Source organism: Eptesicus fuscus, chromosome 19 (genome assembly GCF_027574615.1).
Source record: "Eptesicus fuscus isolate TK198812 chromosome 19, DD_ASM_mEF_20220401, whole genome shotgun sequence".
In the NCBI taxonomy this organism is placed as follows: domain Eukaryota; kingdom Metazoa; phylum Chordata; class Mammalia; order Chiroptera; family Vespertilionidae; genus Eptesicus; species Eptesicus fuscus.
Window position 1 is genome coordinate 5,187,893 of NC_072491.1, and position 24,056 is coordinate 5,211,948.

At 48.2% G+C, this 24,056-nt stretch overlaps 1 protein-coding gene across 3 annotated transcripts in view; it reads left to right on the forward strand.

The window, feature by feature from the left end:
- The window catches only part of CYRIB (CYFIP related Rac1 interactor B), a 110,748-nt gene that overhangs the window by 38,369 nt on the left and 48,323 nt on the right, over window positions 1-24,056 (forward strand). Inside the window, exon 1 of one of the 3 annotated variants that reach the window (XM_054708348.1) lies at window positions 15,256-15,419. The exons of 1 other annotated variant lie outside the window; for it this stretch is intronic. In XM_054708348.1, the coding sequence (XP_054564323.1) occupies window positions 15,256-15,419 (164 nt within the window). Of the gene's footprint in view, window positions 1-15,255; window positions 15,420-15,538; window positions 15,563-24,056 lie in introns of those variants that run through there. One more of the 3 variants, XM_054708347.1, reaches the window with a different exon arrangement.

Genomic DNA, 24,056 nt, shown 5'->3' on the forward strand with positions numbered 1-24,056 from the left:
TCCTGCCTGAGTGCCGATACAGAGTTGGCTGAAATGCTCTTTCTGATGGGAGCCCTTCCCTCCCCCCCCCTCCCCGTGCTCCTGTTGCACTGTGTAGAATTTAATTAAAGCCGTTATCTTATTGGTTTTAAACAATGGCAGTTGTTCCTGGCTATCGCCACAGCAGACTGAGTGCCAGGGAAGGTGGCACGGATCATCTTGCTTCATCTGTGCATGGCCTGCGGGTGGCATATGTCACAGATCTTCAAGTTTCATTCCTCAGGATTCTCTGGACCTTGACACAGGACCCCGCCTCAAACTGGCTTCTGCAGAAAGGGGATTTGCTGGCTCAGGTCCTTGAAAAGCCCAGGGATGGAATTTAGGGCTTAAATGGTGTTGCTGAGGCTTCATCGTTTTTCTCCATCTCTCAGCGCTGCCTACCCTTTCTTTTTGGATTGTGGTGGCAACATGACTGTCAGCAGTTCTAGCAGAAGGGGAAAAAAAGGCCCTTTTTCCAACAGTTCGACCAGAATCTCAGAATCCAGTCCTAATGTCTCTGATTGGTCGCCTCTGGGTAGCCTGCCCATCCCTGAACTAATCCCTATGGCCAGGCAAATGCAATGCTCTGATTGGCCATTTGGGATCAAATGCCCGCCCCCTCGAGAAGCTGGGGTATGATCTGCACCTTCCGGAGCATAAGGATTGAGGATGAGGGAAGAAGACCTTTCCCAAGAAAATCTGAAAACCATGTGTGTACTGGGGCGGGGGGAGGTATGTAAAAGCCAGGATGTCCAACATAGAAGGTTTTTAATCAGCATTTACTCGATGAATGAATGAACAGATGAATGAGCAACCGGGCGCCTGCTGCCGATTCTGAGAGCTGGCTATACAATACCCTGAGTGGGATTTTAACAGATGGAGCCTTTGCGGAGAGGAGGGATAAGAGAGCCTTGAAATCAAGTCATAGAAGGGTGGCAATGACTGCGCTGAAATATTTAACAAGAGACGGAGACACGGGAGATACACGAGCTGTTTCCAAGTGTCGGAAGGGCATTCCTAGAGATGGAACGCTTGCTGGGTCCCTACTTTAATCATAAGAGCTGGACTAGACACTTGGAGTGATCTTACCCCACTTTTAGTTTCATTTTATCAGGCAACCAATGTATGTTCATTCTAGAAAATGAACAAATGTACAAAAGAAAGAAAAAGAAAAGTCTTCCCATAATCTTACCCCCTAGAGCAGTGGTTCTCAACCTTCCTAATGCCTCGACCCTTTAATACAGTTCCTCATGTTGTGGTGACCCCCAACCATAAAATTATTTTTGTTGCTACTTCATAACTGTAATTTTGCTACTGTTAATGAATCGTAATGTAAATATCTGTGTTTTCCGATGGCCTTAGGCAACCCTGCTAGCGGTTCTCAACCTGTGGGTCGAGACAGGGCCTAGAGAGCAAGCATGTCAAACTCAAAGGCTGACACGGGCCAAATAAACAAGGTTTAAGTGTATGTGGGCCACAAAAAGAAAAACAAACTTCAATTTTCATAGAAACGTAGGTTTATTTCGATAGAGACATGCTGAATACAAAGGGCTGAAATAAGTGAGTCATCGTTAACATAAAATAATAGAACATTTTAATAAAAATGAATATATTTTCTTGAACACTAACTTACCAGACACTGAATAACTGCACAAATTAAATAAGCGTAACGCAAATAAACCTGTTTTTCTTGTTCTCCGAAAGCGAAATATTTCCTGTTGCGCACACCAAACAAGTCAGTCCAAGACTAATGACGAGGCCATCGGCTGCTAACATATTCGCTGCTAGTATTAGTGGAGAGAAATGGTGCGCCTGCGCGTAAGCCGCGTAAGGGACATGAATGCAACACGGTTATAGTAATCAGTCATTAGTAAACATTGTAGTTCGTTATTAAGTTACAAAGTTTTTATTAAAACGTTTCTTACATACCATTATATTGGCTGGGCTGCAAAAATATTTGTTGTGGGCCACATGCGGCCTGCGGGCCGGGAGTTTGACATGTTTGCCCTAGAGCTCATTGATATTGATATTTTTGTATGTATTCTTTGAGTCATTTCTCCCTATTTATAGCTGCTTACCTCAGTTCGAGCTGATTTGAGTTCAGACCTATCTGGTGGCTCCAGATCCTATGAGCTTCCAGTGCATGCTCCTCTGGTCCAGACACTTCTGGGTAGTGGGGCTTTAAGAGGTTCTGAAACTCCGGGTGATTTGGTAAGTTTCATTCCATTCACTTCCGTAAAAAGTATTATTGAGGGCCTGTATCCAGAAACCCTTTTAGTCCCTGGGAGACTGGGTGACCAGGATGGATGAGGAGCTTGAGTTCTGAGTTCAGTGGCTGCCAGAGCAGTGATGTTTCTGTGCAACCCCCTGCTCGGTGTTTCGGCCACACAGGAGGACGTACCAGTTAGGATGCCCGAGTTGCTAGGAACTGAAAACCCAGTTCAAGTTGGATAATTGATAGAAGCGGGTGAGTGGTTCTCACAACCAGAAAGTGGAGGGGTAGGGTGGGCTTCAGGCACACTGTGATCAGGGCTCCGGCTTCACTTCTTTGAGATTCTGTGGGCTCGGCACTTCTCTGTCTATTGGCTTTGTTCTCAGGTTGACTGTCTTCACAGCAGGGAGATGGCTGCACATAGAATACACCTGCTCTGAGAAGTGCGGAGGAGAGCTGTCCCATGTGGGGGTCTGGGTGGGTAGCTCTTAAATCGCATACTGGTTTGTTCACATCTGGGGAAAGAGCTACGGGGTCTTAGCTTCCCTCTGAATGGATCATATTAGGGACACAACCCTACCTCTCAGCCAATCATGGTGGCAGAGGAAATGGGATAACACTGATTGGCTTTCGAGGTGGGGAACCTTTTTTCTGCCAAGGTCCATTTGGATATTTATAATATCACTAGAGGCCCCGTGCATGGATTCGTGTACTGGTGGGGGGCGTGGCCTGTAGGGATTGGCTCACTGTGGGAGCGCCGCTCATCCTGGTCAGCCGAGTGGCTGTGGACCTGGCCTCTGAGTGGCTGCTCCCGCTGGGGGGTGGGGGGCACTCATCCTGGTTAGCTGAGCAGCGCTCCCACTGTGGGAGCATACTGACCACCAGGGGGCAGCTCCTGCGATAAGCATCTGCCCCCTGGTGGTCAGTGCACGTCATAGTGGTTGTTCTGGTCGTTCCGCCGTTTGGTCGCTGGACTTTTATATATATAGATTCAAGGGCCATACAAAATTATCAACTTAAATATTAGCCTGCTATATTGGGTCAAACATTTAATTAACTCACCTCCGATGCCTTGGCAGGGCCAGCCCAAATGATTTCCCAGGCCTTATACGGCCCACGGGCCAGATGTTCCTCACCTCTGGCTTAAACCATTCAGGATCCACTCCTGGAATTGGGGACCGAAGGATACTGCCTGGTGGGAGAGGAATGGAGTCTAAAGGGGCTGTGTGTAGGATCTGAATGTAGAAATTTGAGTAGGCATTGTCCCTGCTCTTCAAAAGCTCACGTTCTAGTGAGCTTCCTGAGATTTTGGCAGTGATCAGAGGAGGGCATTGCCATTTGTTGAATGCTAGGCACTTTACATATGTTTTCTCAGTTCTTATAATGTCTCTCTCTAGCAGATCAGTTTTGTAGGAGACAAGTTCAGAGAGGTCACGTTGTTTGACGGCAGCCGCATGCCGAGATGGACAGCGAGGTGTTCTGAGGCCGTAGGTCACACATTCCTTCCTCTCCTCTGTATGACGGTCATAGTGAACATAGATCTTCACCAGAGACCCTACAAAGGTTCTCCCAGTGACTTCTCCACCGGAAGCAGTTACTGCTTTTCACATCAAGCTTTTATTAGAGAAACCCTGCCTGCTTTTTTCTTCAGACCAATGCTAGATGAGAGGAACACTCCTCTCCCAGGTCTAGATAAGCCACAGATAATTGAATGAGATTCTGAGAGAAGCAGAACCATTGTTAACTCAGTGCATCGGAAGAGATGGTTGCATTCAGATAATTTTACAAAAATTCCTCTCTCCTTTGACATTGCTGCCCGAGGCTGCCATTGAGTTTTAAAGCAACAGAGTGACTATTATATAATCCTACACAATGCTCCTTCCCCTTGGGCGCTAGGGAGCTCACCGGTTTGAAATACAGAAGACATTTTTGGGGGTTAAGAATTTATGGAAAAGCCAGTATGGTTTCTAGATTAAACGGCCCAAACAAGGTCAAACAAGATGGGTTTTCAGGTTTTCTGCAGACTCTACAGAGACATAATCTTCAACAGAGCAGGAGATGGTTTGCTGGAAATCATTTCTCTGCTGGTGGCAACATATCTGTGTCATGCTGCTCCCTGCACCCACCGTGCGTGCCTTGCGCTTCGCTCCCAGGTGAAAGCATGCGCGTCTGTTCATAGTTCTCCTGACCTCACTCCCTTCCACCCCGGCAGATGTCATTTTATCCTGGGAGAAATGAACAGAAATGGGGAAATCAAAACAGTGGTTGATGACAAGTTGATGCATAAGGTTTTCAACTTAGATGAGGTGCTTCTTTAATTTTTAATCCTCACCCGAGAATATTTTTACATTGATTTTTAGAGAGAGTGGAAGAGAGAGGGAAAGACAGAGAGAAATATCGATGTGAGAGAAACACATCGTCTGGTTGCATTCTGCAGGCGCCCTGACCAGGGCCTGGGCCGGGTAAGAGCCTGCAACCCAACAGAGGTACATGCCCTTGACCAGAATCGAACCCTGGATCCTTCGGTCCATAGGCTGATGCTCTATCCACTGAGCCAAACCGGCTAGGGCTTAGATGCTGTGCTTTTTGAGTTCCTGTGTCAGTTTTTAATGTTTATTTGTTGAGGTTATTAACTGCTGATAATGACTTTACCTCCCTCACGTTCTCTTATGTTGTCTGCTGAGTTTTGGGTCCTGGGGCTGGGAGTTGAACAAAGCACAGTCTTAATGGCTAATGGCCTTCAGTGACCCTCTCCCAGTCTCATACCCTCCGAGTCTGTCCACGCCAGCATCACTTTTTGGTCCTGGTTTACGCTGGGCCAGGCAAACTTGTTCAGCTGGAAAAGGTGTGAAGTAAAAGCAAAGAGGAAAAGAGAAAGGCCTGAGGCTAAAATGCATGGGCGTCGGTGTTGGGTCAGGACCAGAACAGCAGAGTTGCTGGGTCATCTGTTGACTCCAAAGGGTGACCACTGTGGTTGGTATTAGGCCTGAAACGTAGGGCTTCTTTGTTACCACAGCATAACCTAACTCGTCCTGACAGGTGCGACCACCACTGTCATAGAGGTGCCGGATTCATGGAACCTGGGAGCTGAGCTGGCCAGCTTGTGTGTATATGCATGTTGACCTCAAATACATGTACGTGCAGATATGAATCTTGCTGCCTCCGTGGCAGTGGTTGTCAAATTTGGCTGCACATTAGAATCACCAGAGGATTTTTAAAATTCCAAAGCTAGGGCTACACACTGAGGGAATTCACCAACTCAGGGGGCGGGGCACAAACACTGGTAGATTTTAAGCTCTCCAGCTGACTCCAGTGTGAGGACAGGTTCAGGAACCACTGGTCTGTGAGACTAATCATAGTGTCATCATTATTACTTGAAGAGGAGTAGAGATAATGGTAATGACATTGGTACTAGACATCATTATTATTTACTGATGGCTATCAGGCAGAATCCTGGTGTTTCTTTATATTTATTTTTATTGATTTCAGAGAGGAAGGGAGATAGATGAGAGAGAATCATTGATCGGCATGCCCCACACTGGGGATCGAGCCTGCAACCAGGGCATGTGCTCTAACTGGGAATCGAACCGTGACCTCCTGGTTTCATAGGTCGATGGTTAACCACTGAGCCACGCCAGCCAGGCCATCCTGGGTGTTTCATACACATTCTAACATCTCATTTGCGGGACAGCTCTCTAGGTGGTTGGAGAAGGAAAAGAGGGGTCATATATTTTAACTCCAGACTTGCTTAATCCAGGTTGTCAGGTGAAGGCCAGAAAGAGGGAGCTGCTGGGCTCATGGTGCTGACCCCAGCGTGGCCACCATGCTCTTCACTGGGGCTGAAATTTCGGGGTTGTTTGTTACCACGGTGTAACCTGGACCCTCCTGATGGATGCAGCTATCCGTTCAGGAACAGCAGTGGATTCAGGAGTCAATATGCAAATGCACATTTTGCAAAGGTGTAAATCGAGGGTGAGTGTATTTTGGCCTGTGGCTTGGAAAGAGAAACGAGTGTAGAAAACCAGGCTATTAATCGTGGGCTGGTTGATTCATCCATCAAAATCACTCTGTGTGTTTCAAGGAGTCAGGGTAAATCAATTAATAAAACATGACCTTGTGTTTCTGTAGCGCTTTTCTCAACGGGGAGCCCGGTGCTATGCAAACCTCAGCGCATTGCCAGTCTTTTGCACTCATCCCAGGAGGACTGTCGGGCGTGAGTAGGGCTGTGTGGTACCATAAGGTTCAGGCAGGAACGAAGTCATGTGGAAACGTTTATCCAGCGCCCACAGAGGTGCCTGACGGGAGCGTTGGTGGGTAGGTCCGAGTTTGGTCCGAAGGATGGAGAGTGTCGGCAAGGGAGTTCCGAGCAGACAGACCAGGATGGGCAAAAGGCACAAGGGCAGGAAATAGTATTTGCAGGAGCTCTGTAATCAGATTATGATTTCTACCAAGAAAGAAACCATCCCCAAACGCGCATGGATGATTGGGAAGACTCATGAGACCTGCATTCCCACTTGTTGCTGCATCATTTGGTGCACATGCCTCCTAACATTTTTTTTTTTTTACTTTGGAAGAGATTGGTGTGTAATGAAGGGCCAGATACTAGTAAGCACATGGCTGTAATCCACCTCTTTCGCCCTGGAAGCGAGCACAGAGACGGTGCTAGAGGTTGCACACTACTCGCAGGAGACGTTTCTTACAGGGCTCTGGTGGCGCCTCGATGATCTGGACTAACCTGTGGAAATGAACTCGGTAGCTCCCTGACCGTGTAGACAGGAGCCCCTGTGACCCGCACTCGGGACCCCGCCCAGGCCTGGGGATTGTGCTCCTGCGAGCCCCCCTGCGCCCCTCTTGGGCTCTCCACGTTCTTAAGCATGAAATGTTGGCTTGAAGGTGAATTCCGAGGTTCCTTTTTTTTTTTTAAAATATATTTTATTGATTTTTTACAGAGAGGAAAGGAGAGGGATAGAGAGCTAGAAACATCGATGATAGAGAAACATCGATCAGCTGCCTCCTGCACACCCCCCACCGGGGATGTGCCCGCAACCGATGTACATGCCCTTGACCGGAATCGAACCTGGGATCTTTCATTCTGCAGGCCGACGCTCTATCCACTGAGCCAAACCGGTTTCGGCTGAGGTTCCTTTCATGTCTAAAATGAGGTGATTCATTCAGAAACTCATGAACGCAGGTGGCCTGTTCAGTAAAAATGCTACGTCAATGCTGAAATGGACACCACGGGTATCTCCTCCGAGCCTGTGGGTTCGGACAAGACCAGAGCTTGAGTAAGGTAGCGTCCTCCTCCCTACCGCCCTCTGCTTTAAAACTGGGCAGATCTTTCTCATGGACCCCATACTCTGACATGCGCTCAGCACCGGGATTTTAGAGAGGACGCTAGCGACGCCAGGTAAGCTGGGACTTCACGTGGACCATGTTGGTTCTCTCTCGGGAAGATGTTTTTTAAACCTTACCCAGTATCTTTTCTTCCATGGCCCCCCAACTCAGAGCTCTTCCCCTGCGCTGGGCTCATGACTGATATTCCCATGGTTCTGTCTACAGCTCTGTATTTCGACTATCAGGTCACACGGCTAGTGACCTAAGCATTTGGCTACTGGGGGAGGACTGAAATCTCACTCGCCTGCTTATCTGATTCCCTAGTCCCAGGGCTGTGGCCACATTGGGGCCTCAGCGTAGGGTTAGGGCCCTAGGCCTGGGTTAACTCAAGCTGGACTGATGCCCTCTCTTTGACCAGCTGCAACTGTTGGGTGGGGGCCTTGTGCCAGGCACGGTGCCAGGCTCTGTGCTAGCCCTGGGGATCTGGTGACGAAACAGCACGGCCTCTGCCCTCATGGAACTCACAGAGCTAAGGAAATACAGACATCACCCTCTCCTTACAATCCTGTTCTCTGCTCTAACCCAGCAAGTCGCACAGGGTCCAGGACCTCACAGCGGGGGGTCTGACCTGGTGGGCTCAATGCTGCCTCCTTCAGGCGAGGCCCCTGCCTGGCACACAGGCCTCTCTTGTTCCTGACCCCCTACCCTCCATCTGAAGTGGGGTGGGCAGGTGGGCACAGGCGGCCAGTGCCCTGGGACACGGAGCAGTCCGGCCGGCCTGAGTGGGGCCTGCTCTCACCAGGTGGATGTGGGGAGGCCCTTCCTTGGAGGGGTGCCACTGTCACCGCCCACAGTGCTCAGGGGGGTGTAGTCCTTTGTGTGACTGACCACACAGTGGGCCGGAAGCGCTGCTTGTGCCCACGTAGCTTCTCCTGCAGCCAGCTCCCCTCTGTGGGGGGCAGTGGGCTTCGGGCTGCAAACTGCTTACAACACAGGTGACCCCCAGCGACCAGCCTCGCCCTCCTGGGAAAAACTTGCCTCAGGGCAGGGATTGGGACGGAAATGGGAAAGATGTAGAATGTCTTTCCTTTCCTCTTTTTTACCATTAAAATCTTGGCAAGGAAACTTGCTCTTTATTTCATTTGCCTGTATCAGCACAGATTCCCAAATCGAACTCCTAGGCATCGTCTTGGCTTCCTCATACTTCAGCCTTTGCGGCTGCAAACCATTTCGCTTCTCTCTCTCTCTCTCTCTCTCTCTCTCTCTCTCTCTCTCTCTCTCTCTCTCTTGCTTTTCTTTTGGGACTCTAATAACTCCAGGTGGTGAATGGGTGGAGGGGAGTACAGTTCTGTAGAAATAAGCTCTAAAGCAATACAAACACCGAGAGAAAAAAAAAATGGGAAGCGTGTCAAGCGGGAAGTGCTGGATTAAAGCGTTTTACTGTTATTGACATTGAAGAAACCTCCCTGTGGCTCAACAGGAGGAGGTCTGTTAGATACCTCATGGTGCAGCTACCAGCGGAGGGCTACGCAGCCTTGAACAGCGAGGTAGCCGAAGCACCTTCACTAAGGAAAGGTGATTACGGTAGATGATGAGATGAAACAGCGCAGAAATACAATTCGGCATGTGAGCCAGTTTTATAGAAATATATGCATGACTTTTATACCTTGTATTGACATACAAAAACCTTTTGGTATGTATGGCATGGCATGGGAAGTTGGATCAGGACGGTTTGTATTTTCTTCTTTTTGCTTACCTGTGTTTTCAAAAAATTTTTTTCCTGCAATCTACATGTAAAATTCATACAATTGGGTGACAATGGTATCGGGGGGCCAGGAACCTCTCTTTTCCACATAGTCATTGAGGGGCTCCTGGGAGCTGGGTGGGCACCGTGACGGGTGTTGGAACGGGCAGCTAGCCCTGGCCTCTGCCTTCACCGAGCTCATGTGTTAGTGAGAGGCTTCTTTTAGGGACAACATTTTTAAGCTAAAAAAGAAAAATAATTACAGGTTGTGATAAGTGCTGTGAAGAAGAAGCAGTAAAAAGCCACTGACATACTAGGGAATGACTGCAGGGAGGTGGGTGGCTTTAGGAAGGCGGCGGGGGAGGGAGGACCCCTTTCAGGGGGCAGCCCTGGAACGTGGAGGCGGAGACACAGCCACGTGCGCAGGCTGAGGCCGGAAAGCGAGTGGAGCCGCAGGGAAGGGCCCTGGGAGCCGTTTCCTTCCCGCGGGTCACTCAGAGGCCTGGGGAAGCCTCGCTGTCCGCCGTGGGCAGCGTGTCCCACTTGGAAATGCGGCAGAGGCTCCCAGGTAGATCTGGTGCCCATGGGGAGCTGGGCCCTGAGAGCTTGGTGAATATATTTTGCTAAACGGCCGGAGTGCACTGGGTGCGAACTGCTGGCTCTGTCTGAAGCAGCTCCGATGCCATCTCTCAGGGCGGGATTCCTGGGCCTCCCCCACCCGGCCCTCCTGCAGTGGATGCGCATGCAGGAGGTGGGACCCTGGAGTCTTAGTCCTTAACCTTGAACCCCTGGCTGTGGCGGGAATGTGCAAAGGTGCCTTTCTCCTCATGGAGTCAATATTCATTCATTCCATGACGAGGAGGAGGGAAGCAACGGACAGAAGTCCCTAAATGTTAGATTGAGGACTGAGCCTGGGTACAGAGGCAACCAAAACTATATTCTGGGCGCTTCAACATCTTAAACAGTGCATTTGAGTTAACAGTGGCAGCAACTATTCCGAGTTTTCTCCAAGGGCAGTTGGGCAATACAAGGCAAAAACCATAGCAATGTTCAGATCCTTTGACCTAGTAATTACAATCCTGGGAATTTATGCTGAGGTCATCTTTTTTTTTTTTTTTTTAAGGAGGAGAAACCAGGAAACCAATGATATCCATAAATAGCAGCAGCAATATGGCCAATAAAGGCATAGTGCTTTGGGGTTTTGAACGTATTTTCCTATACAGTATTTAGGAGAGCTTTTCAATATTCCTGTGAAGTTGGTTCTTCTTTTTTAAAAAATATATTTTATTGATTTTTTACAGAGAGGAAGAGAGAGAGATAGAGAGAAACATCGATCAGCTGCCTCCTGCACGCCCCGCCCCCCCCCCCCCCCCCCCCCCCCCCCGCACACACACACATTGGGGATGTGCCCGCAACCAAGGTACATGCCCTTGACCGGAATCGAACCTGGGACCCTTCAGTCCGTAAGCTGACGCTCTATCCACTGAGCCAAACCGGTTTCGGCTGAAGTCGGTTCTTATGCCCATTTCACAGAAAGGAAGTGGGAGGTGAGAGAGATCAAGGGAGGTGGCCGGGTTCACCCTGGCAGATTCAGGGTCTGAACTCAAAGCCCAGGGATGGTTGCCTGGTGGGTTTGCTCAGAAACTCAAGAAGATGTTGGGAGTCGAGGAAGCATAGGGAAGGAACCAAGTTGGAAAATGATGGTTGGACTTAATGCTTTAGTTCTGTCCACGTATTTTACACGTCTTACCTAAGTTAACCCTTACAATGAACGTGTGGGCAAACTGCGTCCCTGAGCGGTTGGATAACTTGCGTTAAGTTGTCAAACAGGTTTCAACCCTGCAGGTCCCTCAGAGGGCGGGGAAGCCTGCGCAGGGCTCACTCCAGAGCTTTTGAGGTCATTTGAGCGGTTTTCTGCTGCCCGCTGCTTCACAAGAATTCATTGCTAATGAGAGAATAAGTGAAGGAGTGGATTAGAGGGGGTTAGGCCTTGACAAGGAGCTTCTATGGTGAGCTAGGCCTCAGGATCCCATGGTTGTTGGGCTCTTTGCCAGATCTCCGCTGTTTCCACATGCAATGCAGTTGCCCAAGAGTTGCTGATTCGCTGGCCCTCCAGGCTACACTTTTCCACCACCCTTCACCTCAAAGCTCTCTTTCCTCGCTGGAGACTCATTCATTGCAAAACGCTCAGAGCTGAATAAGTTCAGGGGAAACCAGGCATGTCGGGTGTGGACCTTCGGCAGCGGAAGGAAACGGAGCTGTTTCGACATGATGAAATGTTCTGCAGCCATTAGAATGATAAATGCGGCTGTAGAAATAGGGAAGAGTCTTGAGAAACAAGGGTTGCACGGATCTGAGGATTCCAGGGGAAGCCATGGGCGGAAAGGCTGGATGAGAAGGAAGGAGAGCTGTGTAGGGGTCTTGGGATGGGATGGTGGCACCATCCAGTTAGGCTGCTGATTGGGGAACCTTAGGGCCATGCCCCACAGCTCCTGCTGCTCCTTCCCCCAGGTTCCACAAGTCAGAAACTCTTTACCGATGCTACGTCGCTAAGTGTCTTCGTTCTGGGGATCCTTTCTTCTTCTCCACTGCCCATTTCCAGGCTCTTGCTCTCTCTCTCTCTCTCCTGGGCCCCACAACACCTTCGCTGCTGGCCTCCGTTCTCTCTCCCACCGGAGTCAAATTGGACACTGTGGTCAGAGCGATCTTGATATAAAACCCATCTGATCATGTCACCTTGCTTGGAAGCTTCTACTTGTTGCCATCAGGAGGCAAGTTCAAACTCCTTAGCGGGGTGTAGGAGGAGTTCCGTTACAATCTCACCGCCCTGGTCTTGCCCCCGGCACGCCATGAACTCCCCCTCCTCTGCCCTTGTGCCTGTTCTTCTCAGCCCTTCCCTCGTCTCTTCAAAACCAAGCTCGTCCTCTCCGAGGTCTTCACAGGTGTCCCAGAGAGAGTGGGTCCCTTCACCCTCCTAAATTACAACGAGTCATGCTGTGTGGTAATTGTGAGGTTACAGCTCTTCCTCTCACCAAATTCTGAGCCCCTTCAGGGCAGGGACCACTTGTCTTACTCTCCCTCCATCCCAGACCCTCAACATGGTACGTAGGACGTAGCAAAGGAGCACACATGTGTGTTGATTGAACAAATCAATGACTGAGTGAAACAACTGGTTCTTTATAACGTTTCCAAGTTCATTTTCGTAATAAATAGAAGTTTCAAGTCAAACAGCATTTAAAGAAAGCATCGGGATCTTCTGAGATTTACAAAAGCCAGACAGAGTCAAGTTAGCGTAGATGGAGAAACAGACAAATTGTGGAGTTGACAGATTGGGATTGAATTCTGGATGTCTCATACCGAGCCTGGGTTTCCTCATTTATGAAATGGACACGATAATAGTACCATATAGGGTGGTTGTAAAAAGCAAAAGAGGAAATACGAGCCAAGGGCTTAGTCTAGTGCCTGGTGCATTGTAAGGGCTCAAAAAGCTGCAGGGACTAAATCATCACCGAGGGCCTAGTGGTATTAGCAAACACCCTTTTTTGCATCCTTCTGCTTGTTTTTTGTTTTTTGTTTTTTTCCCAACCCATAACGTTGAAAGCTTTGACCTCAGCTGAAATGTGATTACATTCATGCAGAGTGGTGAAGAAAGGATGGAGGAAGAAGAAATTCAGCATTTCTCTTAGGGTCTTGTTTTCTGTGCCTCTTTCAGGACATCTGGCATGATGGGCAGAACTTACTCATGGGTTCCTGCACGGGCATGGGGCGAGGGCTGATAAGGAGAAAGGTGCCTTTGAAAGGGACTCCTCATAGGACTCAACCTCCTTTACGGTTATCATTCCTCAGTGGACTGTTTTTCTTTGCTGGTCTGTAAGTCCCCAAAGACTGGCATCAAGTCTCTATTGCTCCCCAGAGATAACGTTCGGACCAATGAATGACAGTTGTTGGGCATCCGATGTCTTCTCCGTGTAAAAGAAGAGGTTCCTCACAATGAAAGGAGGCCGACAGTTGCAATAACGAGCTCCCCCTGATTGTAGGCATCTGAGCGAAACTGCATGTTGATGTGTTGGGGATACTATGGAAGAGATTTCTTTTTGTGGGAGGTTGGGTTAGAGGTGTTGGTGACTCAGAGCTCACGGGACTGGGCAGGTGTGTGAACTCTTCCTCTGGTTCAAATTGAGGACAGTGGTCTTTATGAACCAGGGTTATTTTTAAAAAATATATTTTTTATTGATTTTAGAGAGGAAGGGAGAGGGAGAGATAGAAACATCAATGATGGGAGAGAATCATTGATTGGCTGCCTCCTGCACACCCCCTACTGGGGATTGAGCCCACAACCCGAGCATGTGCCCTTGATCGGAATTGAACCTAGGACCCTTCAGTCCTCAGGCTGATGCTGTATCCACTGAGCCAAACTGGCCAGGGCTGAACCAGGGTTATTTTAAGAGTTTCATTGTGTCAGGCAAATTGGACCAAAGTCCTTGGATTGTGAAGTGTATTCCTTTTTTTAAAAAAGACTGTTCTATCAGCACTAATGTTTGCAATATAAATACCAGCTCCCTCAGTTTAATTGAAATTGATGGAGATTCTTATATAGTACAGAATCCCCCAGATCATCCTAAAATGATATCCTAAAATATTAGGGTACAAATCTGAGGCCTAGGACTCTTGATTTTAGTGTGTGCTTTCAACACATTTCTGTGTAATATGGCCAATACCATTTGGTCTCCATGTAACTCAAGAGGAAGACAAAAGGCTAAATTAGGTAAAAAGCTACCCTTTGGTATATGGGGTAAGGAGTGATTTCTTGGCCACATATGGGAAGGCCCAGATAGTTCCTGGGATCCTGTTTGATTGAAATAAGAGTTCATAATCAGGGTTTCATAGATAGGCCTTCTGGATGCATAAGTCCTCTGAAATTGTATGCAAATTCTTGTGCATATGTGCATTTTCCCAGGGAGAAAAGACCATGCTTTCAGGGGATTTTCAGTAGGGCTCTTGACCCCCAAATTGTTCAGAAACATTTATCTCCATAGTAATAATCTGTCCAGCAATCAACTGAAAATACTCCCCAGGAGAGGTAACATTGTAGTCATTTACACTTTAGCGTTAATGAAGATATCAGTGTTGCAGAACAGCGTTAGGATGAGCTAGCTAAATGGGATGTTCTGGTTTTGTACGTAAAGAGGGAACACTTATATTCTAAGAGTGAAAGGGGAATTAGGGGAAACCGAAGAGGCTGCGCCCCCTGCCACATCCAAGTTCCCTATCAGACATTTTTGCACAGAGCAGACTCCAGAACGAAGTCTCATTTATCTGAGAGAGCTGTGCGTGGCACGGTGCAAGTCTCAAGTGGCGCCTGATTTCTGTTCTCAGAGCGATCATTTAACACCTCCCAAGGGCGTCTCCAGATACCATCGCAGGGATAACGGTGCACCTCTCCGCTCGGGGAGCCTGCCAAGCGCATCTGCCGCGTCCCCGGAGAGTGAACGAAGCTCAGTACCTGGCGGAGGCGGGGAAGGCATGCCCACCACCCAAGCCATTCCAGACTTGGGGGTGGAGATTGGCGGGGGGGGGGGGGGGGGGGGGGCGGCTGTGGCAACTTCGGTCGAGTTCAACACTAAGAATCCTGGTCTGCGAGTCCCGAGGTCCAGTGCCTGCCATTTCTGAGCTCGTGGACCTGACGAGGCAGGTCACCGTCCCCTCAGAACCTCAGTTTTCTTTCTGCACAACGAAAAGGCTGCAAGACTCAGACCCACCCAGAGGCTATCTCCGCGCGGAGGTGCTGCTCCTTTAAGGAGGGCGGTGGCGCGGAGGCGGTGGCCGCGCCCCCTTCCTCTCCTCACCGCGCCGCCCGACCACCTGTCTCCGGCCTGGCCCCGCCCCCTCGCAGGGGCGGGGGGCGGGGGCGGGGCAGGGCTTACCTTACGGGGCGGGCTCGTGGCGCATGCGCACGGCCGGACAGGTCCGCGGCGCCCTCACTTCCTGGCATTCCCCCCTCCCCCTCCTCGCCGTTACCCTGTACATCCGGGTCACTTGCCCTCCCCGCTCGGAGCCGCCGCCGTCGCCGCCGCCGCCGCCTGGCTCGTCGCGGCTCCGCCACAGGGGCAGGTGCGGAGGGGCTCCCGGTCCGGCCGCCGCCGCCGCCGCCCCGCTCCGGGCCCGCGGCTCCCCCTAGCGCCGCCGAGGAGCCGCCGCCGCGCCTCGAGGAGGGCGGAGGAGCGGGGCTGAGCGCCCGGAGGCTCGAGCGCAGGGTGAGTGGTGCCTCTGGACCGTTTCCCCGCTTCCCTCGCACCCGGCGCTGGCCTGCGCCTCGACCCCATTTTGGCGGGGAGGCGGGTGCGGCGAAGCCTGCGGCGGCGCGGGGCTCCCCGGTCCCCCCGGGTCCCCCCGCGTGTTGGGCCCGCCTCGGCGCCCACCCCCGGCGCTGCGGCTGCACCTCCGCGGACGCCCCGCCCGCCCGGCGCCCCCCGCACCCATTCATTCGGATCCTCCACGCTTCCGCCCCTTCCTTCCCCTCGCACCTCCGCGCGCGTGCCCGCCGCCCCCTCCCGCCCCCCAGTCCCGCCGCCGCCCCCACCCCGAGGTCTGGCTCCCCGGCGCCCCTGCCCTGCGCCCGCGTCGCCCCCCACCTCTCCGTCCTCCTCGCGGCCGCCGGTCCTCCCTCCCTCGCTCCCGGAGCCCGTCCCCGGGTCCACACCCCCTTCTCCCGCGGACTCCGCCACGCCCCACCCGGCACCCGGCACCCAGCCGCCTGCTCACCGCGTCCAAGTTGGTGTCCTGCGGGCCACCCCCTCTTTCCACCTGTGCACCTCCTGCCCTGCGTGGACCTCTGAGTTCCCGGCATCTCAAGTCCAGATCCTCAGTCCCAGGGTATGGTCTTGGTGTGTTTCCAAGACACGGTTTCCCTGTGATGACCCAAATCCACGCCTGTCAGGCGGCAGTGCAAGTGGTGACCTATGTGTGTGTGTGTTTTCCTTATGGTGGTTCTGGGCCCTCCCAAATCTCTCTCTCTCTCTCTCTCTCTCTCTCTCTCTCTCTCTCTTTCTGGAGGAATGTCTATGATGGATTTTCTCTGAATGTTGGCAGATTGCTCCTCGCTCTGTCCCTGATTGGGAACGTTACCTGTTCGGACTGTTGGGGGAGACTTTTTCTCGCCTGTCCACAGCAGTGACTGCGTTTCCCCCCGGCGTGCGGAGCGCAGACGAATGGCCAGAATTCTTGTGGTACCAAAAAGCGCCATTCTGGATAAGGCGGATTTTTGGAATTTGTTGACACGTGTTTTCTTCCCCTCCTGTGAATGCACGGAGTTTGCCGTCTTTTTGCTCCCTTAACCCTCACGTGGAAAACGCGTGGCAGTCAATTCTGTGTTCTGAGAGTCCCGCAGGCTCGGCGGACTGACATTGCAGAGGCGTGCGGTATACAAGCTAAAGGAATTTCAGTCACTTGGGGGTTTGGGGACTTACACTGCAAATCACTTTAGACTAATGTACCTCACGGAAAACACACCGGTCCCCTTAGGTCTTTAATTGTATGGAATAGTAAAAACAGAGAAGTTGGCGTCTAGCACAACTTGATAATTGGGGCGTATTGGATAGCCCGTTTGTAAAATGTTGCAGTGAACTAAAACTGTCTGGTGGACATTCATAAAGTGAGATGATAGTACTGTGTGTGTTTTTTGTTTTTTTATTTTTATTTTTTTTACATTCTTAGTACATAATAATGAACTTGTATGTTAAATAGTGTCACTCTTGAGATGGTTTGGCTCATATTAGAAATAGTCACTTACCTTTACTTAGTAAGTAATTGAGGAGTCTAGAGCTATATTTATTTCATTTTACTCCTCGTCTCCTTGGGGAAAATATTGGACTACCGCTTACTATATATGAGGTTACTCACTTCATTAAGCAGTGATGCACTCAACTGCTCGAGCCTGTAATGTGCTCGTCCACTGTTTACGGAAAACAAGTGACAATATTTGTAAAGGTTAACGTTAGTTATATTATGCCCACTATTATTTTTGGTCTCCTTTTCTGTTGCTACACCAGAGTTTAGCACAATGCCTGCCTATTACACAGTGGATACTTAATAAATATTTTGAATAATTGAATGAATGGCAAGGTCAGAGAGCTTTCCACTATAATATCGTTTTGTAATTATGTGTTAAAAGTTTTGGGGGAAGATGTTGATTGCTCTCAGCTGCAGTTTTCTCAGTTCGCTTGTGTATCTTGTGGATTGCTCTATCTAATTATTTAAATGCTTTGAGACCTTGGGGGAGAAAGGACAGTAGACATGTCATTTTGGGTTATGTGCTAGTACAGTGAATGGATTTGTTCACTCAGAATGGGTATTTGATATGTGGATCTTGTCAGCATTCCTGAGCAATAGTTAATTCAGATAATTTCTTGTGCCATAAAAGTTTCTAAAAGTCAGAATAAAAATTCTTGGATGTGTGTGTTGGTTCTATATTATGATCAGTTCACTAAATTAGGTTAATTTTCAAGGAATATTTCACATAGCAGAAATGGAAGGCATAATGCAATCATGTGGCAGTGGTTACTCACCATTTCAGTGGTGGTGATGACGACAATGACGTTAATAGTAACTAACAATTATATAGTGTTTACTTCTTGCCAGGAAGTGTTCTTCGATGGTTAATCTTTATGGTAACCTTGTCAGGTAGGTAACAGTATTCCCAGCTCACAGAGATGGAAGCAGGTTAAACTAAAATGACACAGCTACTACGTTATAGAACTGGGACTTTGCTCTTAATCATTGTGCTGTAATAGCGAACACATGACAACCCTGCAAGATGTAGGTTAATTCCTATTAATTCCTAATTAGCATTAGGAAAGAAGGACTGAGACAGTTTAGGTGACTTGTCCAAGTACACTCCCAAGTACGATGAGGAAGGCTGTCATTTAAACCCAGAGCTCTGTGACTTGTAGTCTTTACTAAAATTCTGTTTCAAACTACTAATTTGAGGTCCTACATTTGATATATATTTAGAAGGCATACTTAAAACAGCAAATCTCAAAGCTTTTTCAGCTGGAACACAGGATGGATAATGTTCGCTTGTTCCCTACTCTCCGGAGCATACAAAGTTTATAATTTCCTGCTCACTAACTATAGCTTCACCCCTTACCCCCACTCATGCAAGCATATTGGAATGCAAATGAGTGACATTTGTAAAACTTTGTAAACAAGGAAACCATTCTTAGAATTTCCATTCCTTAAATATGTACATTTCTTATGATGCTTCCTACATCCTGATGGTGGTACCTTGGGTGAGAATGGCTGTTTTCAAAGATATTGGGTGGTTTTTGTTTAAATAGAATACTTAATGTGAAGATATATTTTTGTAGCTATTTAATTTATTTTGAAAAGGTAATGTTCAGTGGTACCATTGTGTGCAACACTGTGAAGCTTTTAACCCTGTACCGTCATTTTCTGCCACACACATCATCTCCTCTTGGTGTATTCTAGCTGGTGCGATGTGGCTGGTGTGTATTAAATGTAGACTAATGCAGACACTCACTCTGCCTAGAATATTTCTCAGTTGTGAATTGGCATGTTCTCAGATCACCCAAATTAACCTGAATACTAATTTAGGTCAAATAATTTCAGAAAACACTTGCTAAGAAAAAAATTATGACTGTTCACAGATATTTTTATTTGGGGATGATTTATATCATTTCTCTGTTCTTAGGGTAATAGTGAATTAAAAGCACAGGTTTAAATGAAATCTGAGATTTATTGGGTCTTGAAGTGGACTTTGTAGTTTGTTGACTCGTACTTGGTGAGAGATTCTGCTCATTGTGAAACACTGTACTTAAACCCTGGTTTGCTCTTGTCTGATAGATTCTCAGATTATCTGTAAGAGGGGAATAGTAATGTCTGTGTTATATGCCTCACAACACTCTTGTGAAATTCTATATTTCAGTGCAGTGTAATAGTGCAGAATATACTTTACTAATCTAATGCATTTATAAGTCAAATGATCAACTTTTTGTTTGTTTTTGATCATCTGGTTGTTGTTTTTTTTATATCTGGCACAGTACTTGGTATGTGATTGCCATTAATCACCCAAACAGTTATTGAGCATATAAGCAGGCTTATAAAAGAGTGAATAAAATACTAGTGGTCCCTTCTTACAGTGGAATAGAACAGCGGTCACCAACCTTTCGGACCTCATGGACCACCAGTGTCGACTGCTGGAATAGAAGACAGAATAGATCATGTGAATTCAGTGCTGGTGTGTCTTCCACAGATACTTAATCTTCTGAGTCAGGATAAAAGCCCATGGTGTGTGTAATGCCATCTAAACTGAGATTGAACCAGTAGCCAGCCAGGCAAAGGGGAGAAGGCACGAGTGTAGGAGGAGGGAGAGGCAAAAGTCTGGAAGTAAGAGAGGTCATGTACATTTTAGAAACGGTTTCTGGTTCTGTATGTCAGTAATGTGGTCTGGGAAAGAGGTGGACTGTAAGCCAACCATAAGGGTGGCTGCTTGAGTCATGTTAACAAGTTCAGGTCAGTTTGACTGAACTATGTGGGGAAACCATTATAGGATTTTTAAGGGGGGGATAAAAAATACTCAAGTTTCTCTTTTCAAAAGATTGTTCTCTCAGCTTTTGGAGAATGGATTGAGGGTGAAGATAGAATTACAGGCAGGCAAGTTAAAAGTCTGTTTGTTGTTCACGTCCAGGAAAGAATTGATAGTGTTCCGTACCCGAGTATTGACAATGGAGGGATGATGTCAAATCTATAAGATTGGGTGACTTACTGGATGTTGGCTCCATTGAGCCGCAGCTCTGCTTCTGGTGGTAGAGTAGGGGATACGTTTCCCCAGAGGGCTTGCTACTACTTTTTCATGTGCAGTTGAGATGCTGCTGGGGCGAAGGCAAAGCCAGTCGTATTCACAAACGTGCATTTTACTTGACTCTCCACATTATTAGTCATTGAGAAGGAGTTGACCCACCCCAAAGTGGAAATATCCCTCTGGAGACTCACAAGGCTTCCGTGAGTCAGGCATTCCATTTCCCCAGGAGCCCAGGAGCCAGCTAATAGCTGCCTTACACCAGGGATATGCCTGGTGGCTGTGTCAGGGAGGCCGAGGCCAGAACTCAGGGCCACCGCCAGGAGGACACTTCCTCCCTTTGTCAGAGGCTCTGATCAGTAAAGACACAAGTCACAGAGACTTGTAACCCAAAATGGTCCTTGGGGTTGTGAGCTCAGGGGTACTAACACTTTCCCGCAGCCCTTCCTGATTGGGAGAACCCCCTGTGAACTTGCAGGAGGAGGAAGTACAGCCCTGTAACACTGATTCCTATTACGCATCAGGATGTAGAGGCAACAAGAGGACATTGAATTGCCCCAAAGAGCCCCGTCCATGGGTCACATTAATTTCCCTTTCCTGCTGTAAATCCTGCCCAAATCATATTCGCTGAGTCTGGATGTCCTCTCCCTCCATGGGGTCAGATAGGGTGGTGATCACCTGGGTTCCTTTATCCAAGAGAGCCCTAAAACTTTTTAAAAATATATTTTTATTGATTTTAGAGAGGAAGGGAGAGGGATAGAGAGATAACATCATTGATGAGAACCATTGATCGGCTGCCTCCTGTACGCCCTGTACTGGGGATCGAGCCCACAACCCAGGCATGTGCCCTTGGCCAGAATCGAACCTGGGACCCTTCGGTCTGCAGGCTGATGCTCTATCCACCGAGCCAAACTGGCTAGGGCGAGCCCTAAAACTTTGAGTCCCTCTCTAAGGTTCTCTGAATAGCCTCAGAGGGGTATGTATGGCTTTCAGTCCCTCTCGGGGGTCAAGGAGACCTCAGCCCCATTCCTTCCTGTTTTTCTCTGTAAAGCAGAAGAGTTTGGAGGTGCATGTAGGGAAGGATGGAGAGGGGCACAGAGGGAGGGAGGAACTCTGTACCAGTCATCAGTCACTTTTGGTCACTCTCCTATAGTTCAACCAAAAGCCCTTCTAATACTTTTGTTTATATAAAGCTCTCTCCTGGCAGCAAGGCCATGATTACTTACACAGTCTATTTTAGCTTTGGGGATTCCTTGGCTCAGCAGTCACAGCCATGCTGCCTTTCACCCCGAATGTGTATCCAGGGCTTGCTGCCCCAACGCCATGACACATCCTTCCGTCTGCCAGCCCAGGGGAGAAGGACCACTTGAGTGGCTGGTTTCAGTCCCACTTCTCAATGCTTAGTTAACATTAATTCGACTCCCTGTTCATGAACTGGTAGGACAGTGGGGCTCCTTCTCCCTACCCCCACTAGGATGCTCTCTGATCCCAACTGTCTCCTGTTCCAGAGCTCTGCCCTTGGGCCTTTCTCCTCCTTGCTGGAAAGTCATGGCTCTGTCCACGTCCTGTCCTTGTTGCCCACACTGTCCAGAACCATGACTGTCTGAGATCTTTCTCTACTTACAAGCTAATAAGTTACCCGGCCACATTTTAATGGATATTGGTGAAGACACGAGACTCCTGTGGAAGAGATGAAGGATGATTTATTCCTCTCAGTAAGAGCAGTAGCCAGAGTATCAGCATTTGTGCTGGTTTCCTGACCCTCAGTTTAGACTTGCGCACATAGAGGACTTTGTTACTGGAGAGAAGCGCTGAGTTTAGGGAACCCAAATCTTTTGTAATGAGCTGTAGTGGGCCTGTCCTCTGCTCAGGATGCCTTATAGTGTAGTGTGTTATCATACCAGACAGTAGGCATGCCTGTCCTTTGCTCCAGAGGGAGACACTGTGTCTTACAAGGCTGTTTGCTAAATAGATATCCTTGAGAATGTAGTCCAGAGCAAAGGGACTACATTCTCAAGGATATCCACCAATATCCATTAAAATGTGGCCGGGTAACTCTCAGCTTGCAGCACATTCAGAAAAGACAGACTAAGGACAATTCCTTCCCAACAGAGGTAAATTGCACCTCAATAAATCTGAGTCAAAAAAAAGGACCTGGCACGTAGTAAGAATGCAATACACAATATGATTGCTGTTCATTTCCTTGGTCTGTTGGGGGCGTGGAGGGGGAGGCAAACCTATACGTAGTGATCTTCTTGGGTTGCAAGGTGTGAGATTACTTTGCTTTTGTTTATATCAATCTACCTAAAGTTCTATGCTTAAAATTCTGGCAAATTCTAACATACAAAGCAATGTTAATTAAGCCCAGCATTTTAAAGTTAGGCTTCTTTTCCTTTAGATCTTGGGACAGTATAGACCTGGGGAGTAAGGGAGGCTGGCATAGTTAGCTGGGAGAGTTTTAAACTTGCAGTTTTCCGTGTGTGAGTTCATGCGTGCATGTGTTCTTGTGCACGCGTGTGTATATATGTATATGTGTGCATGCTTTAAAGGGTAAGGCTTTATTTTATCAACTAGAGCACGAAATTCATGCACTCTGGCAGGGGGGAGCCCTCAGGGATGTCCGACTGCTGGCTTAGGCCCACTCCCCACAGTCGGACATCATTAGCGCTGCTGCCGCTGCGCTCACCAGCTGTGAGCCCGGCTTCTGGCTGAGCAGCGCTCCCCCTGTGGGAGCTCACTGACCACCAGGGAGCAGCTCCTTCATTGAGCGTCTGCCCCCTGGTGGTCAGTGCGCATCATAGCGACTGGTCATTCCACCATTCAGTTGATTTGCATATTAGCCTTTTATTATATAGGATAGGATTAGTGCCATTTAATTCCTCCCTTTCAGTTATTTTCTGTAAATAAACATCTGATATTATTATTTTGAAAGCTAACTTTACTTGCTGAAGATTGTTACATTTGAACCTGTTTTGACTTAAATATTTAATGTGTTCTGGTGTTACATAAAAATATTTACCAAGTTGTTTTTAAAAGTACAGAGAAGTCAGCTTCTTCTTTTCCCATTTATTGAGCTAAAATGAACATGAAGCCGAAACCGGTTTGGCTCAGTGGATAGAGCGTCGGCCTGCGGACTCAAGGGTCCCGGGTTCGATTCTGGTCAAGGGCATGTACCTTGGTTGCGGGCACATCCCCGGTGGGGGGTGTGCAGGAGGCAGCTGATCGATGTTTCTCTCTCATCGATGTTTCTAACTCTCTATCCCTCTCTTCCTCTCTGTAAAAAAAAAAAATCAATAAAATATATTTAAAAAAAATAAATAAAATGAACATGAATTTACAGACTTAGAAATGTAAAATAATCTAGCTGTGATGGTGCCAGTTCTGAATTGCTAGTGGATAAAGGTAGGTTGATGCCTCAGAATCAAGGACTGCAGCATTCTGGAAATAGTCTTTGATAATTGGGACTTACTATATTAAAAATGTGAATATATTAAACTAAAGGTTTTCCTTTTTATTTATAGAACAGTATGTTGAAGCAGTAGTCAAACTATGTAGCCTGGGGTTGGCAATGTTTTGAAATGGGTGTGCCAAAGTTCCATTATGGTATGTGTCATGGTGACAACTGGCCAGGGTTCTGTCTTTGGTATGTGTCACTGACCCCTTCTTTGTAGTTTATTAGCTTGTTAAATATGTATCTTTAGGGACTTAGTTTTAGATAATATTCCGTGTTCTTTCTGTATAAACAACTGTTTGTTTGCTTGTTTGTTTTTGTTAATCCTCACCCCAGGATATTCTTTTTCCATTGATTGGAAAGGGGGAGGGGAGAGAGGGGGGGGGAAGGAACATCCATGTGAGAGACATTGATTGGTTGACTCCCACATGCATCTTGACTCAGCTGGGGATCGAACTGCAACCCAGGTATGTGCCCTTGA